General features: G+C 38.1%; 1 protein-coding gene across 1 annotated transcript; it reads left to right on the top strand.

Annotated features, from left to right (window-relative positions):
* Positions 1–8,756: 8,756 nt before the first annotated feature.
* Positions 8,757–18,362, top strand: lysmd2 (LysM, putative peptidoglycan-binding, domain containing 2). Its single transcript, XM_042492245.2, has 3 exons — positions 8,757–9,234; positions 12,174–12,514; positions 17,574–18,362. The coding sequence occupies exons 1-3, from the start codon at positions 8,989–8,991 to the stop codon at positions 17,623–17,625; spliced, it is 639 nt and encodes a 212-aa protein (XP_042348179.1). The 5' UTR covers positions 8,757–8,988; the 3' UTR covers positions 17,626–18,362.
* The last annotated feature ends 605 nt before the right edge of the window (positions 18,363–18,967 follow it).

Here is an 18,967-nt window from a genome sequence, read left to right as displayed (position 1 = left end):
GTTTATCAATTTAGTCATATACTAAAGCTGATAAATTTGGTTATGTATCTTGATCTGATTTTTTAAAAATGGTATTTCAGTGCTATTTATAATTGTAAAATTTGACAAAAAATAATGAAGATATTAATCATATACAGTTTTGGGAGAAAATTGTACATATATATTTGTTGTATATATTTGTAAAATGTCTTTGTAGATCCATATGATATTATAGCCTAATTAAGTTATTAAACATAAACATAACATTGTTATATTAAATAAATGTTAAGTGTGATAATGTAAAAAACTGTTTTAGGCAAAATGTAAATGTGTTTGTAGTGAACTCTTTAGATCATAGAGGATGTCAAGTAACTTCCAGGCCAAGCAGTGGACTGTAAAATACCATGGTCAACTGGAAAGACAGACTTCATATACACATGTGAAACTAAAATCTGTCCCACTTTCAGTCTGTCAATCTGTCTGATTGTCTCACCCTCTCACACTCAAATGCACACACTGACACACACAAAACACACACTGTACTCTAAAACCTTACCATACCCTTGATTATAAAGATCAGGAAGAGCCCATCTCCTTTTTACTACACTGTGTTACACAATAATGGAGATTGAATTTCATGCACTCTCTCGGTTCACACAATATGCGCACTGTAACAAGATACTGTGTATGTAACACAGAAACTTTGGAAAGAGATGAGGGTGCTGAAATAAGATGAAGGATAGTAATCAGCTAAAGGGGTTGAAATGTACTGAGAGAAGGACTGCTTCACTGCCACTTTACACAAGATCTCTGTCCATGTATCAGTGCTTAGCTGAGGGTAAAGACAGGATTTACTGCAGGGTGAGCAAGCATTTGGCAATAAGCATTGTTGATCCTACATGAAATTATCAGAAACAATCTTCTGTTAGGCTTTAACTTATTACACAGTACGTATTGCCTCTTAAAATGAATCTAGGGTGAAAATTTGTGTCAGATAGTGTCAGCTGGGATCGGCTGCACCAATTGAGATAATTACTGGAATAATATAGGCTGAATGTGACATAGACAATTCTAATAAATCTGTTGCTAAAATGTGCATCAAAAGACTCAGTAGCTATGGTTTTTGTGTAATATTCTTACTGGGAGGCATTTTACTTGCAACTCTGTCTTTAATTCATACATTGTGTTTGCCTTTATAGGACGACAATGTGATTGTTATAACATTCCTATTGTGAACCATAGCTCATAGCAGTGATACACAATTTTCAACCTGCAGGCCAAATCTGGCCCCTGATTGAGTGCTGGGTGGCCCCCCAACCATTTTCTAATTCACAATAAAAAAATGTTTTTGTAGTTTATGAAACTGTTTTTGTCGGCCTACTTTTAACACAAAGTGCCAGAGTGCATAAAACAGCATCAAAATAGAGCTTGTTTATCAAAAAAGTGCCCGTGAAGGGTCCCCTGTACCCCACCGACAGAGATCCTAGCAAAGTCCATAATGTCCTAAAATCCTAGAAATGTCCTGGAATCTTAGAAATGTCCTGAAATCCTAAAATGTCCTAAAATCGTAGAAACATCCCAAGATCCTAGAATTGTGTAGGGCTGCTACAATTGGCTCCTGGCCTCCTATCATCTTGCAAAAGTGGCCCCAAGCAAAGTAAGCTGAGTATCTCTGGCTTGCAGCATTGTTATGGCTGTATGTTTCTCTGTTGTTGTCCCTTTAGTCTCTGCCGTAGTTCTGCTCAGGTGCATTTTGTTTCCTAAGGTGGTGTGTCACTCAGTGAAGTGTACCTGGGAAGGAGTTTTTGAGGAGCTCCTGTGCCAGCAGCAGAGGAGAGAGACTTCTGGTGTGGGGACTGCTGGTCTTGCTACCTCTCAACCTGGGATTTTATTGTTTGAATAATAAATCCCATGGATTTGACAGTATTAAAGGTGTCTGCTGTGGTTATTTTGGGTCAGTGGGGGAGTATTGTTTGCCCAAGGGTTGCCCTAAGGTAGGGGGTAACAAGCATCACACTGCTGCTACCAATGGAACATTTTCACCGCAGACATTTTCACTTGCAATGCATATCTGACCGTGTTATGTAATCACCCCATATGAAAACAGCTTGGGAAGAAATAAGCAGCATCTGTGAGTGTGTGTTTGATCTGATCCTTCTATAAGCCTGAACCTATGCAGCTGTTTGGCGGAGTGTACAGTTGGTCATTAAGAAAAGCAGACAGACTGTTTAGATGAGAAGTGATTGTGGTTTGGAAGATGTATAATGAGCCATGAATAGACCTAATGACAAAAAAATGCGTCGTGCCCTAAACTTCAACAGTTATTACAAAGCAGCCAAAGCAACAGTGTAGTTTTACATTTCCTTCCCCTTTGTGTTAAAAATAGTAAACCATCTCAACCTCATGATGTCAAACTCATTCTGCCAAATAAAACTTCTGGTGCAAACTTTTGTTCAGAGTGGAATTTTTTTTTTTAACGTGAGCGATGTAAAACCATGGCTGGCTCTTGAAATCTTCTCCATGACCTTGAATGTAATAAAAAGTTAACAATTTGAAGAATTAATTTGACCACTAAACCACTGCTTTCCATTATATGGAGTGTATCCCTCTGGCATTTTCTTCATAATCCATCTTAAAACGTTTGTAATGTTATTACTCAAATCATGGTTGCTCATAAGTCTTTTATAATGGCTCTACTTGTTAATAATTTTGGGGTAGACTACTCTCCAAAGGAATTTTCATTTGACCAAAACATATCAAAGTAACCAATTTATTTTAACAAAGAAGCTCCCATTTTTCTAAAGTGTATATACACGCTTAAATGCATAAAAATTAAAGTAAATACAGAAGTAATGGGCTCATTGTGAAGCATTACATTCTGACAGAGGCATGTTTCAAGAGTTGCAGGATTGGCTGGTGATTAAATGGCACCATCTGGTGTTTAAAAACATTAAGGACATGGCACAGAAGCAATGCCAAAGAATATCCAGTAGGGGTCACAAAGAAACTGATTGATTCATTATCTATTGGTATAAAACAGCAGTTTCCAAACCTCTCCTCTAGTACCACTTGTCCTTCATATTTTAGATCTCTCCGTGCTGCAACACAGCTGAATTAAATAATTCGTCATCAAGTTGCTTCAGGAGTTCAAAACTAGTTGATGATTTGAATCAGCTGTGTCTAGACATCTAAAACATGCAGGACAGGTGCTATTAGAAGAGAGGTTTGGAAAGTGCTGCAGACTTTTGGATAACAACGATGCTGACAGCAGACAAGAAAAAATACATTTCATTATTAATTTGTTTATGTTTAGTTTTAAAACTGGACTCCTTTTGTGTCCAAGGGCTCCTAAGAGTTAACATAAAATGACCACAAAGAGATTCAAAAGAACTAAAAAGAGACAGAAAATATTTACAAAAAATGGAGCAAAACAACCATAAAGGAGAAAACCACCACAAAGTCTGTGTTTCTTGCTCCTGTGTAGGAGAGGTGGTGGAGCCGTTTTGTACATCTGTGCCCTGTGCCTCATTATCGGCTGTGGTTTCTCCCCCCAACACTGTTGCCTGACCTTCAGCAGAGGGAGCTGGAGAACAGCGTGGAAACGACACCAGCTGGGAATGATAACCAATCAGGAGAATTTTCACTGCCAGCTCACAAAAGGCAGGAGAGAGTCCAGCTGAGGGTAATCATCAATCAGGACCTGCTGCATGAAGAGGAGAGCAGGAGCAGTAAGAGAGAGGAACACCATAGAGACAGCAGGTCCCAAGGAGGAAAACAAGGCTCTCAGTGAAGATTAAAGCTTGTCTTACATCTCTCTGTCTCAAGTTTTTTTTTTTTTTTACTTCGCTGTTATTTTCCCCAGTCATTAATAAACTCCATTTTTGAACCACACCTTTCATCTCCTAACTGGCTGCTCCTCCATATATCACACCATCCATGCACTCAGAATTACCTTTGAGATATAATAAAATGCAATTCACCAAGCTCACCAGAGACAGTGGTCGACCTGCAGAGCTTTGCTGTTATTTTGCAATGTATGTGGTTTAAACTCCATGCATTGTATATTGTTTGTGATTGTTTCATTGATTATGCGCATTGCAGCCTCTGTCAGCTGTCTATGAGTTGTCAGTGAGGTGTCATCTGTCTGTGGCTAAGTTGATTTGATGTATGTTCCACTGTGCAGGGGATTGTGGGTCAAAATAGCCAAAAAAGCATGCCGGCTGGCAACATCCTGGTATTTTTCAGCACAGTTTGTTACCATCAGTGTTGTACAGTTAAAACAATGTACTGAAAAACTAACATTTGCAATGTGATTATATGTGTAACCATACAACTAAAAAAATCAAAATTGATTTCACATAAAATGGCACAGATAACTGTAGATGCCAGAATGGAAAAATATAGAGCAACAAAGATGCACTCTGACTTTAACCCTTTCAAAACTGGATCAATATCACTTTTCTTGAGCTGTGTTCAGATGCCTTTATAAGTACTTGAAACCTGAAACCATGAGCAAATTGGTTTGCTTTCTTTTGAAATATGAGGAAAAAAGGCAATGAGCAACTTGGCAAGAAGTGTTGCAGGAAATTGGTGGATTTGGAAAATATAACAAAAAACAACGACTGGTTTTTACCGGGTTATTTCCTTGTTTGCTTTCAGTTGTGACGCTCCACTGCGCAGAGATATGTTGGTCAGAATAGCCAAGTAGGACATCCTGGTACTATTGCAATACTGCCATTGTAGTACAATTATTGGGAAATACTAAATCTTTTTCTAACCTACTAAATGGTATGGCAGTATAGATATTTGAACTTACCTATAGTCCCATGGTGGTCCACAGGACGGGGCGGGACTTCATTTCTCAAATTTAACTCCAGTGCTACATCAGATGAGGCTTGCTGCCTCCCTAAAGATTATATCTTCTTTCCCAAGACCTGTGGGTGCAGTTGGATCAGGGAGCGGCTCAAGAAATAGTTGTCATGGTAACGTTGTGACATATGACTAACAGCATTGTTGCTTCTCCTTCCTCTTTCCATCCCACCAAGAGAGGTCAGTCTGCTATTGTCATCTCCTGTTGTTGCTTAGACCCCTCAGTTGATCCTGAGAGTTCACTGTAGATAAAAACTTAAAAAATAATGAACTTCTCTGAGAAAAACTGCATCAGTTTAATATTTGATGCCTCTGCGTTCACAAAAAAACAGTTTGCTTCTCCTCTAGCAAATACACCACGAATAATGGACTGATTTGCAGTTCAATCTAAAGAGTGATATCTCCCATTGAGAACATGATGTATAATTAATGCATCAAGCTCCCTCCTCTAGTTCTCTCTTTGTACTCTTACATGAGTTTAATGACCACATTTCCATTTAAAATGCATGATAGTGAGATCATCTAAGACTATGAGTCCAATTGAATAAATTAATAATTCAGAGAGTATAAATACACTTGTTGCTTCCCAGTATTTGTTTGACAGCGAGTTTGATTTCAGAAAGGTTCATCCTATGAGTCCCAAAGTAGCACCTGCCATCTTTGTATTCCCATTAAATTACATTGTACTACAGTTCACAAACATTAAAATGACTTTGTAATAATACCCCTACTTGTACCATCATTAATTTCCACTGCCAACACTTTGTTTCTACATGTGTGAGCAAGTAATCACATGGTTTTATCTTCCTCACACAGTGATGCAAAAAGAAAAAAAACACAGTCACTGGGAATTCAGCACCATTCAGGCACTTAAATAATCATGAACCGTACAGACTGCACAGACAACAGGGATAAGGGGAAATAAAAATTTCCACAAGCTACCGCCCAGTACTGATAATTAGAGGAGTACAGTCTGAGCTCGCATAAAGGCTATCATGTAACTGGGTTATTTAACTGGGATTTGTTCATTCATGTTTATCTTTCATTTACCATTCCACAATGATTAACTGACCTGCTTGTTGCAGGTTGCAGATTGATATTTCATCAGGACAAAAGAAAACCTTTGGTTTTCATCACATTATTTAGAAAAAAATAAAGTTAGATGATACGGATTTTATTGCATGTTGAACTGTAGAAAAACTCTTTTATGTTTGCCATCATCAGTGTCACACAAAAACCATTACTGTACTTAAAAACTGACATCCGCAGTGTAATTATTTGTGTAACCCTACAAATAAAAATCAAAATTGATCTGCCATTGCAAAATTGTAGATGCCAAAATGAAAAAAATAAAGAAAAGCAATCATATATTCTGCTTTAACCCTTTAAAACCTGGATTGACATCAGTTTTCTTGTGCTGCATTCAGATGTCTTCACAAGTATTTAAACCTTCAAACCCTGAGCACATTGGTTTCCTTGCTTGTGATTTGGATTTGGAAAAATTCTTGTTTTAAAAAAAAAAACAAAAAAAAACTATATTTATAATTATCATTGTCACATACCTTGAATTATTTTACAGAATTATTATTATTATTATAAATAATAATAATAATAATAATAATAATAATAATAATTATTATTATTATTATTATTATTATTATTATTATTATTATATTGCTGCTCATTGCCTTCTTCCCATGTTGCTCAGGTTTCAAAGGGTGATACATCATATGGGTCAAAACATAATTTTGAAGGAGTGAACATGGACTTTAAATGACTATGATTATGAAATGAATAAATAAACTAAAACAACATCTCCAAGGAAGTTGATCAAAGCCCTCATTTGATACACTGTAGACAGAGTGTCGGAATATTAAAATGCACTTTCCTACACCACTCACATAGTTTTTACTGTAACTGCTTCAACTTTCCATCCTAAAAATAGAGGGGAATGTTTTGTTTGTGTGACTGATGTCAATATGATTGCAGGGAATACGGGAAAAATCTGTTTGGTGTATAAACAGTTGCATCCTCATTTGGCAGACTTTATGATACTGTTATCCCATCGAGGGAAAATCCCTTATAATTTTTTATAGCTTTTACCGTGTGAACGCATTATTTTTATCCATGGTTGATCATGGGACTGTTAACCATGTTCCTCTCACAGATGCCACTGAAAAGTGATCCTGCACGTAGCGGCACTGGCTCCAGATGTCACATGCAGTGGTTAGTGGTCACAGAGACCTGCTGAATGTTTCCACCCAGTGTGAAAGGATCTCTCCAGTCAGTCCTAGTTCATTATGAGTTACACAAGAAAAGTGAGGTAACTAACAACTAGCTCAGTCTTTGATCTAAGGACTTTTCATTGTAGAAGTTCAATAAGGGAGTATTTTACTGCTGTTTTACAAGGTCAATGCAATTAACAACATATAGTGAGCTGATAAAGGGGACAACCAGTAAGACTGAAAGTCCAAACTCCTGAGCCAGCTTTCTATTAGTTAGTGAGCAGTAATTGGTTTATGCCACCATGGACCACCACCATATATAGGTCTACTATATTAAAACACTTACACATTTTAATTTTTTTACACACCAAATATAGGTAGTATTGGAGCCAACACAAGGAGCCAAAACCAACATTTTTTCTTAAGCGAAATACAAATCCTCCCTTAAAAAGTATGTGTTAAAAAGCTGTCGAAAATGTAAAAATTCCAATGATAATTCAATAATTTTTACATTTTTTTGGTTAGGATAAATTTTGTGATTTAGGCAATTTTGAAAGAACACGTGCCTTTCAGACCCACCAGGGGTTTAAAATAAATACAAAATAAAAACATTCAAGGTTGAGCATAAATTAAAAAAAAAAAATAAAAATGCCAGTGCATATTTCTTGGCATGCCCTGTTTCCCCTTATAATTATCAACAGCAGTCCCTTAAAACTAGATTTTTAACTTAGGGCTCATTTATGGTATGGAGCCTCAAATAGGCCTAATGGTGCAATTGCTGTTTTAAAATCTTTTTTCAGTGTATATTTTGATTTAGATCAAATTTACATTCAGTTAGTCAAATTTGGTAATCAAATTTGAGTCGGTAAAGTCAAAGGTGACTTCAACAGTAACTCTCATTTCTCACCTCACACTTGTTCTGCACATGAACCACATTTTGACATTGTGTAGGCTAATTAACTGACAGGTAATTCAGTTTCACTTTTAAGAAAATATTTTGGTGGTTGGGCTAATCACACCTATGCTAGAAAATGTGTCAGTTTTTCCACCTCTTTTTTCCTTGTGATTGGAAACATGTTTGTTTATAACCATAGGGTTTCGAGGGTTGGCTAAACAAAATAGTTTAAATTGAGCCACTGTGGCTAATTTAGGGCCAAAGCAAGATACTCCAGGGAATATAAATGTAAAATGTATCTGCTTTATTAAAAATACAAATCAGTTTCGTTCATGTGCGATTTCTCTTTAGTATTCTAGAAAGTGACTGCCAACTGTTTTGTTTCAGACTTCGTTTCAGCAGTTCATAAAAATAATAATGATTATAATAATAATACAACAGAAAGCCAACTACTCCTACTGAACACAAGTGAGAGGAGACTAGGACAGAGATAGGATAAAATTAAAACCAAGGGACAAATAATGCAGCACAATGCATAATGTCAATATACAACAACGACAACAACAGAAACTATAAGAGCAATCAAACCAGAAATAAAAGAAAATAAAATTGATAAAACATAAATTAAAAAGGTAAAATAAAAAATAAATCAAAGAAATAAAAAGACATCACAGAAAAGTCTATGAAATGTTTGTACATATACTTTAATAATTTGTGATTGTGGTTTGTGATTATCGTATTGGTGAAATTATTTTGAAAGTGTAACCGGAAGCGGTATTATTGTTGTTCCTCCTGGACGTTCTGGACGTTTTTACGTCAACGTAACGGATCTATGACAAAGCTACCCGTGAGGTAGTGGTCTCCGAAACATGTCTCTTGTCCCCAGGGCTGACACGGTGAACATGACCGGGGATGGGAACCTCCCTGCGGCCTAAACCAGCGATTTACTTCCCCGCAGCGACTCAACCGGCGCGTTAAAACAGACGGAGGTGACCGGGCTCTTTATTTATTCAAGAGAAGATGGCGGAGTTTTCGCCCGTCCTGCCGATGCGGGATGGAGGAGGACGCTTCGGTCAGCCCATCTTCCCTCGGTCCAGGTCCGGCTCCGAGTCCGAGAGCGAACTGTCCCAGAGCCTGGCCCGGACCAAGATCCGCTCGTACGGAAGCACAGCCAGCGTCACGGCCTCTCTGGGGGAGAAATACATAGAGCATCGGGTTACTGACAGTGATACCCTGCAAGGGATTGCTCTGAAATACGGTGTTACGGTAAGATTACCACACAACCACTGCGACGTTAGTCTGAGCTCCGATGTTCACCTCGACAAGAGGATCTGATGAAATATGAAATCAGTTGTGATGCATCAGATCAGTTTTCACTGTCAGATGAGAGGACCCAAACACAGCATCACGTATTTTCTCTATCATGTGGACTCGAGCGAGTGGCGAGTGGCGGACGAAGTATTCAGCTCCTCCACTGAAGTAAAAGTACTGATACCACCCTGTGAAACTACTCTGGTCTCTAGTCTTGTATTGATCATTATACTTAGTTAGAAGTATGGAAGTATAGTCAGGAAAATGTACTTAAAGTATAAAAGGTAAATGTGCCCAATACAGAAAAAAAAATCAAAAAAAGAACACACCCCAAAAAAACTCAAAATTATATATATATATGTATAAAAAGACAAAACCACCCCAAACCCCCCCAAATTATTAAAAACGAAAAAAAATACAAAATTTGAAAAAAGGAAACTACACCCAAAACTCAGAATTGAATAAAAACAGAACACCCCCTGAAAAAAAACCCCAAAACTTAAAAAAAAAGTAGAAAAACATAAAAAACATGAAAAAAAATAAATGGAAAAAAACACTTGAAACATATCACTTATCAAAATACAATGGCAATTAATTTTCTTTGAATCAAAGCAGCAGTACTTGTGTAAATTTTATCATATTTTATAAACAGTTCTTATGTTATTTTTATTTATTCATTTTTCAAAAATCTTAATGTGTAAAGTAACTAAAGCTGTCAAATACATGTAAATTTAAAAGTATAATATTTCCCTCTGAAATGTAACGAGTAAAATTATAAAGGAGCATGAAAATAAAATACTCATATAACGTACAAGTAAATTCATACTTGAGTAAATGTACTTAGTCACATTCCACCACTGTGTGGACATCACTGATCTGTCAGGACGCTGTAGTTTGATTTTCCTTTAACGTCAGTTTATGGTGCAAAATAAACTGGACCCAGAAAAATCACATGAAATTCTTTCAACACTCGGTTTCGTACTGACAGTCAGAGCTCTTCAGAAATGTTGCTGCAGCGTCCTTTAAGTCCATTAAACGGGGATGTGAGCCAACACATTAAAACTTTCTCTATTTCACTTCATCTTTTTGGGAAAAGGACTTACTTCTTTATTCTACTTCCATTTTCACAACTATAGCAACACCACTGAGGTGAAACGAGGTTCAGATAGGGCGCAGGTAATGCAATATGATTATTTCACATTAAAAAAGTAAGGAAATAAAGAATTGGGGCGGACCATGTTCATTTTCACCTAATTGAAAGTGAAAGGTTAATCAAGTTTGCATTGACACTCCAGCCACCGTCACATTATTAACCAGGCAGAGTGGAAATCGCCCCGGAGCCCCGACTACCCGGACTTAAAGGCCCCACAACACCCAAGATTCACAGGGTGTCAATAGTTGTCTGAAATTTGATGTAAGGAAAAGTGTGTAAGATTTAGTGGCATGTAGCAGCGAGGAATGCAAAGTGCAACCAGCTGAAACTTCCTCCAGTTAGAATTCCTTTGTAGCTTCTGAGCTACTGTGGAAACGTGGCGGCGCAAATGGCGAGCTCCGTAAACGAGGACCCACTTCACATGTAGGTGTAAACGGCTCATGCTAAGGTAATGAAAACATAACAGTTTTTATCTTCAAGTAATTATACACTAAAGAAAGCATGCTTATTATATTCCATTTCTACTAATATATCTCCCCAAATCCAACACACTGAACCTTTAAATGCAAACTTTTTGCAACAGTGTCTATAATGGGTTCTGTGTTGTCACCTAAACATTAGGGGTCCAGCAATAAAATAATTAGGAACCCCTAACATTTAAGTCTAGCCAATCCTCCAGATACTTTCTGGGTGTCAATTTTAAGAAAATATTCAACCTTCTCCTTTATTGTAATATTTAAGGAAGTCTTGCATATTGTGCGACTATGATTCATGCAATGCTGATTTAACGGGAGAGTCCACCCTGAGCACAGCTGGCTGCATCATCTATGAAATGATGAAATGAGTGCACACTTCACGCTGTACAACGTTATATAAATATTTCATAGAAGCCTACATCTAAATTTCCTATAGCATAGCATTATTATTGATAGTTTGGGTCCAAAGATTGTTTCAGTGCTGTTCAGACGATTTCTCTCCAGTTAAGAATGCACATATAATGTCGTACTTTAGGCTCACGTGCAAGCAATCAAAAGGATTTAAAGACTGACTTTGTAATATACTAACTTTTTTTCTTTCTTTAAACACATAAACAAAATGCCGAAAGATCAAAACGTAAACATGAACACATGCATAGGGTGCATACAAACAAATATATGTAAGTATTTGTCACAGTTGTCTGTAAGTCAGTCTACATGTTATTGTAAGTTGTGTGAGAGAGGCGTCCTGCTTTCACTTCATACGTAAAATGTGTCAAATAATTAAGGAAATAAAGGCATTCATATCTGGAAAGAAGCATGCCCTCTTGCACTACTTCAAAAATTACAATCAAAGAGGAAGGAGTTAATTCAACTGCAAAAGCCACTGAAGATCTATTGAAAATAGATGTCCGATAAAATGAAGTTTTGGACAAGTACGTAAAAAAACGCATGAACGAGGAATCCTGTTGCAGTCCTACTTTTTTGCAAAGGGGTTTTCCTGTGGATAAATCTTAGCCTGCTTTTGCTTGGATAGATAAAAGCAGAGTAAGAGCTCATGTCCAACACAAATTCAAGAAGAGTGTTCTCTTTGAGGAGCAGCTCCATATATTTATATCACTGACACTACATGTTTATATCGGCTGCTATGAGGTGATTTGGTCCTCAGACGTAAGCTCAATGCAAACGATCAAAATAAGGGACTTTAGTCACGGATATGATACTATTTTCACACTGTCATTTTTGCTGTCACCCTGTTTCACCAGATGGAGCAAATCAAGAGAGCCAACAAGCTGTTCAGCAACGACTGCATTTTTCTGAAGAACAGCCTCAACATCCCCGTGGTGTCGGAGAAGCGCTCCATATTTAACGGACTGTCTCTGGAGTCTCCCGATGGGGACGGCGAAGCAGCGTGCCAGGAGGCAGATACACCTTGTGTTATGTTGCAGGATATCGAGGGACCCTCGCCACCCCCTTCCCCGCCCCCTGAGGACTCCAAACCCCCCCAGCCAGAGGAGCTGTCAGCCAAAGACTTCTTACACAGACTGGACTTGCAAATTAAACAATCAAAGCAGGCGGCACGCAGGCTGAAAGAAGAGGAAGTGAGGTGAGGTGCTGAGCAATCCTATTGACGAGTACACACTTTCAGAGCAGACCGAGAACGCCCGTTGAGTGCGCTTACATGGACATGAATACCCCGTTTACGAGGCTCATCCCAGTTATGATCATATTTGGGATACGGTCTTTACATAAGCACGGAGAACTCGGGTTATGTATTTCCCCGTATACACCCCGGTTTGTTTTAGACAGGGTTTCCATGGTCATGGAAAACATGAAAAACTCCTGGAATTTCACAATCACATTTTCCAGGCCTGGAGAAGTCATGGAATTAGTGAAAAATATAGAAAGTTTTGGAAAAGTCATGGAATTTTGTTGTGTGTAATGAGGTTTTTTTTTCAGTAATTTTTTTGTACATAACGTAGCTCTAAAATGCGTCATGTGCGACATTTGTTTACCGTCATGTTACCATCATTTCTTCATTCTCTCCTCACGTTTTGTCTTTCCCATCATGCATGCCAGCTCGCTGAAATTATCTTTGAATAGAGTTTGAATCTTAAAGACTCAGTGGGAAAAGAATAAAAACATCTGTACATGAAAAGTCATGAAAGCTTTTTGAATTTTTTCCATGAAAAGTGTGGGAACCTTGTTCATGGAGCATATTTGGTTTCTCATAAATGGAATTTGGCATTTACATGCTCAAACACATAAACGAGGTACTCAGGTTATTCATGTCCATGTAACAGACTCTGAATTTGAATAAGGCTACATCTGCAGTGATATGTTTTTGTTTTAAACGCATAACTTTTGCTATCTTTACGCCTAGCGTCAATATTACTCTGGCGTCCCTGAAACCCCTAAAACAGAATCCTCTGAAAACGTTGCAGACCTTATTTTAGTTTGAAAACTCCAGGATTGTGTTTTCTGGACTTACAGACACGATGAGGCCCGCTATAGCGACTACCGTCAATGAAACAGCCGCTAAGAGGCGAAGCAGACTCGTTACTGTGACTAGGCTGGCAACTGGAATAACTAAAGCAAACAAAATGAGGTGTGATACTAACCTGACAGTCAACAGAAAATATCAGAGCCAAACTCCCCCTCTTTGTTTAAGTGCCGTCACGCCGTTAAATAAACGGGTAAAAATATGAAATCACACACCTCTAAGTGCCAGTTACAACTACAGGAAGTGAAAGTGACAAAAACAACTGTGTCCGGCCTAAACAAATAATAAACAACAGAGGCTTTATACACATTCTGGCTCCAAACACCCACATTCTTATCCTGATTGTTAGTCACAACATGTCGAGCCAAAACATTATACAACCGAAAATTAGACAGATCTGCTTCCACGCATGTCCAGTGTACTTGAATGGTCATGTGATATGCGTTTTTTCGGGTATGTTAGCAAGGATGGAAATGATTTGTGACGCGATGCTAAAACACCAGTGTGTGCAGAGAATGTTTTCATTTTAAATCCCTGTTTTCATGTGTGTGGATTTAGGCTAAATTGAAAGAAGTTACCTGGACCAGTTCTTCCTTACTGGTCCAGTCAGGTGAGATGTTTGTGGAGCATGTCAACCAATGAGATGATGTTTGTTGTAGGTGAGAGAGCTGCCTGTTGACTCAAACAAATGATGGACTCCTGTCAACAGCAAGAGGAGCTTCTTTTTCGTCTTAGTTAGGATAATTGCCGCTAAATGAGCATAAAAATGGAGCCATGTTTTCTGCCTGCAGAACTGGTAAAGTTGCACATTTATAGGGGATAGTAGATGGGATATTATTGTAAGTTTGCTATGATAAAGTCTAACATGTCGCTGTGAGTCTAAAAAAAGCATGGGTGTTTTGTCACTTTCGTTACTTTTCACAGCCTCTATTCTTTGCAATGGGACTAAATATCATCGTAGATTTGAAATGCTTGTAGGAAATGAGGTCCAGACTCTCATCTCTGACCTTAGCAGGTTACTGTCAGACATCCCAGTCAGCAGGGACAGAGACAGGGAAGTGCAAATGTTCTCAGGATCGAAGGTAGAAATCAGGAATTTGCCGACCTGCTGTGCAAGTCAGATGCCACGTTATGCAACAATCAGGTATTTAGCAGAAGATTTGGCTCACTGACTCAGGCCCGAGCATGTCTTCCTGACACTGCATGTTGAGACAGTGAACACTCTCACGTCTGCTCAGTAGTGAGGTAGTAACGGATGCCTGGCATGTCCCAATTCATAGACAAACAGCCGTTGTTGGTGCTATCAGTTTTGTCAGGACTGAGTCACACTGCAGCAGTTTCCTCTACACACAGAGACTATAAATTATTTTTCCATTTCAGGCTCTCTAAAAGTGTTTTGCTCATGCTACACTGGATTTAGGCGCTCCTGTAGCAGCTGTTATGTTAATCTACTTCCCGTTGGCCTCAGGTGACATTACGCGACCAACTCTGGCATCAACCGTCGCTTGTGTCGGATTTCTGTCATCACTGGTGGTCTGAAGAGATCACTTATTTCTCCTAAAAGAACAAGGAGATTTTTAAAACATCAATCTACTAAATGGTTTCTACCTTATCAGATGATAAGTCAACCACAGAATCATTAAAAATATAATAACATTTTGAATTTTCAGTGTTTTCCTGCATCCTGTTGATTTGATTTGGTGTTATATTATAATCTGATATTCAACCTCTTCTTTTTTTTATGTAAAAGACCCAAAAATCGCCATAAAAATCCACATTGTAATATATTTTTCAGTCTTATTAATAAGTAAAAAATGTCATGGCTGAATTTAACTTTTAACTAGGACTATCTTTATTAATATCACGTGATAAACAGTCATTACTTTCTCCATGTTTGAAATGCTAGTAAATACTATTCATCAGATAATATTGTAGCACATAATTCATTATAAAATGACCTCTGACTGCACAACATTTCCTATAAACTTTGTCGTGATGTGCCAGTAACTTTAAACCTGTGTTTTGTTTTCACATGGCACGAGCCTTGAGTAAATGTACAAGACACGGTTTTTAATTTCTCTTGAAATGTTTACCTACCAGCTGAGGGAAAGCCGAGCTTTGTGTTAGGCTCTGACTCCAGCCACGTCAAAGGGCGGCCGGTGGAGCGGCTATGTGCTCAGACAAACAGAGGCTCGCTCCGTTGTTTCCACACAGTCTCAGAGCAAACACGGGCCGCATGCCTGTTTGGCTTCCTCCCTCTGATGGAACAAACCACAAAACCTCACAAGCCAAACTGTCAGGCAGAGCTGACTGATAGATACATTTCCTTTAACAGACCATACGATATATCTCCACATATGTCAGTGTGATGTCAGTAACTATGATATCAGGACATGGACTGATATTAAGAAGATTTGAGAAGAAGATAAATTTGCCACATCATTTAAAAAACTTAATCAACACTGCACAATCATGCTCTCACACTCTCTTATTGGAGTTGATGAAAATGAAATGATACAGGAGGATAAAAAGAAAGAGGAAAATTACATGGATAATAGGGTAAAAAACACCTTGTCATTTTTAATGAGTTCAAATTTAATGTATAAGACCGACAACCAAAAAAGCGTAAATGTAACAGAGGATTATGGGAAATCCTTCTGTTTTCAGAGGTGATCTAAATCAAGACTTTGAGTTTGCCAGCTTCACATCATCAAGCAGGTGTTTCCAAAATTCGGAGGCCCTCATACCAAACACCCGTATATAGATTCAAATCACCACCAAAACTCAACTAGTTCCTCCTTGGACCAAATGACGCCTACATTTCGATATAGACAGATGCAGAGATCTTATGTAAGTAAAAAAAGTAAGTAAAAAAACTAAAGGGAGGAGAAAAATGCATACTTAGATCACTATACAATAAGGAGTAAATTTGGAATCTATTGGAACAATTCCCTGTTTGCACAAAAGGTCTCCTTAAGAGCAAACAGCACTGAGCACCTAATATCAGGTTCTTCTTAGTTTGAAAGATTGATCCTGTCATCCTTCAGGATTTTTTCTAGTAAAGAAAATCTATAGCAACATTAGTTTAGCCTCCTAACCTTGCTGTTCTCTCTTCCTCTTCATTTTTTTCTGCAAAGTCATGGTGTAAAACATCCTCTCCCGTCCACCATTGATTTAATCTTTTTGATTTCTTTCCATAAATAACTGTAATCCTTTGCAGCTGCAGGTGTTTTCTACATCTTGTGAATAGTTTGAACATAAACAGTAACTCTAAAGAAGAAAAACAATTTCCTCTGTAGTCCGTAACTTTTTTTTTTTTTTTTTATATTTGCTGAAACTGTCACTACATCCAAACAGTGGTACATGACACAGACTGTCTGTGAAAAAAAGAAAATCATGAGTTTTTCTGCGAATCACGCTGTCTAACTTGCAAAATAAATAATTGTATAGTGATGTTTCGGTAACTAGACCTTCATCAGGCAAACAGTGTCTTTATCTCTGCTCAGATGTTTGCAGAAACATATTTCAGTGTAACAGTTCAGTAAAATATGTCTCTGAAAACATTTGAAGTGAGAAATCGGCAGAACAGAATCTTGATTCATATTTGATCAGCGCTGCTTAGATAGCAGTGATTGACATGATTGACAGCTGAGTGAGAGACTCCTCGGCTCTAATTGGTAGTTTTCATTCAGCTGCAAATCTCATTAGAAGCACTATGAAGAGGCAACAATTAAGATGAGTTGGGTTTTTTTTTTACACATTGTCTGTATCATGTACTACTGTCTGGATATAGTAACAGTTCCATCAAATACAACAAAAACTTAGTCTTTATAAAAGTGACAAAATAAAGATTTAATTAAGGAATTTGTGGCAGCTTGCATTTCTGAAGTAACTTCTTCTAAATTTGCCAGTAAACAGCAAAAATTCAACTTTACTGAGCTCAAGACATCAGTGTACTGTACTGCGAACCTTCAGCTGTGACGGAGAACAATACGGCTGTTTGGTTTGCCTCATCCATTATTCACACACAGTCCACTCACTTAGACGCTGCGGTGACCAGTTAAGCTGGAGAAAAAGAGGAAAGGAGTTAAGGAGACTGTGTTTTCACTGTTGAAAAACTTCCCAAAAAACTGAAGGATGTTTATCTTTCTCTCATCCGCAGGAACAATGAGGAGGACTACACGGCCCCCACAACGTCATATCAGGAGATATAAAGCGCCAGTCTGTTTACTGCACACACACATCCGTGCTCACACACTACCACAACGCTGTCGCTTTTATTTTTTTCTCTTTACCCTTTTGCTTTTACCAAACCCGTTAAACAAAAGTGTCATGTTTGCCTTTTATTTATTGATATGCAATTACTCCGATGTATATGATTGTCATTGTTTGTAGAGTTTGACTTGGAGACTTCACGGCAGGGGGGAGCATCTGATGTAAATAGCATCCGAGCACACGTGCCCATCCACTCATCATATGCTTCTGAAGCTGCTGTACAGAACCCACCTGCTGCATATGTTCATATACACACACACACACACACACACACACACACACACACACACACACACACACACACACACACACACACACACACACACATACACAGCGCTCAGCAATTCCAGAAGGATTAGCTTGTTAGACTTGCTAACTGCTTCTGATGTGCTAAATCCCCTCCTAGAATAGTATCATTGGAGAGTATATTCAGGCCTTCCTCATCAGTGTTTACCCTGAATGAGCACACCCCACACACACGCGGTGGATGGACCCAAGCCTTTGAACATTTGCCTCATAGAAGCTTTTTTTCTTTGGGAAAAAGAAGGGACTGCTTTATTTTTGAAGTGTGAATGCATTATTTATGTGTGTGGAGAACTGTTTGTAACTGCTGTTTATTGTGCTTTTAAATTCTGTTGGTTTTATTTGGGGAGAATAAATGTGTAATTAAGCCAGACGTGAGGATTTCATGTTTTCATGACAATGAAGGTTCTGGTGAGCATGTGGCAGATGCGGGACCAAAATCTTTGTTTTGCAAGTCACAAGTAAGTCAAGGCTTTACACTACAGTCCCGAGTCAAATCCCAAATCTGAAAGGGCAAGTCCAGAGTCAAGTTCCGAGTTAAATCCCAAATGTGGACAGGCAAAAGGAGTCAAATCTCAAATCAGCAGGCATGTCTGGAGTCAAGTTCTTAATCAGGACTGGCAAGTCTCAAATCCTAAACTCTGAGTTTCACTTTAGTCATAATGCACTCTTCACCAAATATAACGGCACTTTAACAACAGAGCAATAATGTATTGAATTTACAAAAACCATTAACAGTTTTAAAAAATGTGTACTTATTTGTTAAAGAAATTTGTTTGAAGTTGCTGAGTCGCTAATGTTCAACCTGCAAGTTTTGTATACTGCAGTTCTTTTTGTTGGACCACTGCAGTTTATTTTTTCTTTTCAATGAAATTGGGTGTGCATGCAAATTATTTTTGGTCTCATTTTTTTCAGCTGGCGCTCAGTAACGTGACAGTATTTTTTCATTGTTCTCTGTCAGTGTGACCGGATGCTGTC

The sequence above is a fragment of the Plectropomus leopardus genome, chromosome 1 (assembly GCF_026936395.1).
Source record: "Plectropomus leopardus strain MGB_pleo_1.0 chromosome 1, ASM2693639v1, whole genome shotgun sequence".
Taxonomy (NCBI): domain Eukaryota; kingdom Metazoa; phylum Chordata; class Actinopteri; order Perciformes; family Serranidae; genus Plectropomus; species Plectropomus leopardus.
Note: the sequence above shows the minus strand (reverse complement) of the source record. Positions and strands in the feature narration are given on the sequence as shown.

Coding starts and splice junctions, on each gene's coding strand:
- lysmd2 (XM_042492245.2), top strand. CDS start 8,989: ATGGCGGAGTTTTCGCCCGTCCTGCCGATGCGGGATGGAGGAGGACGC. Junction 9,235..12,173: donor CTCTGAAATACGGTGTTACG/GTAAGATTACCA, acceptor CTGTTTCACCAG/ATGGAGCAAATCAAGAGAGC. Junction 12,515..17,573: donor CTGAAAGAAGAGGAAGTGAG/GTGAGGTGCTGA, acceptor TCTCATCCGCAG/GAACAATGAGGAGGACTACA.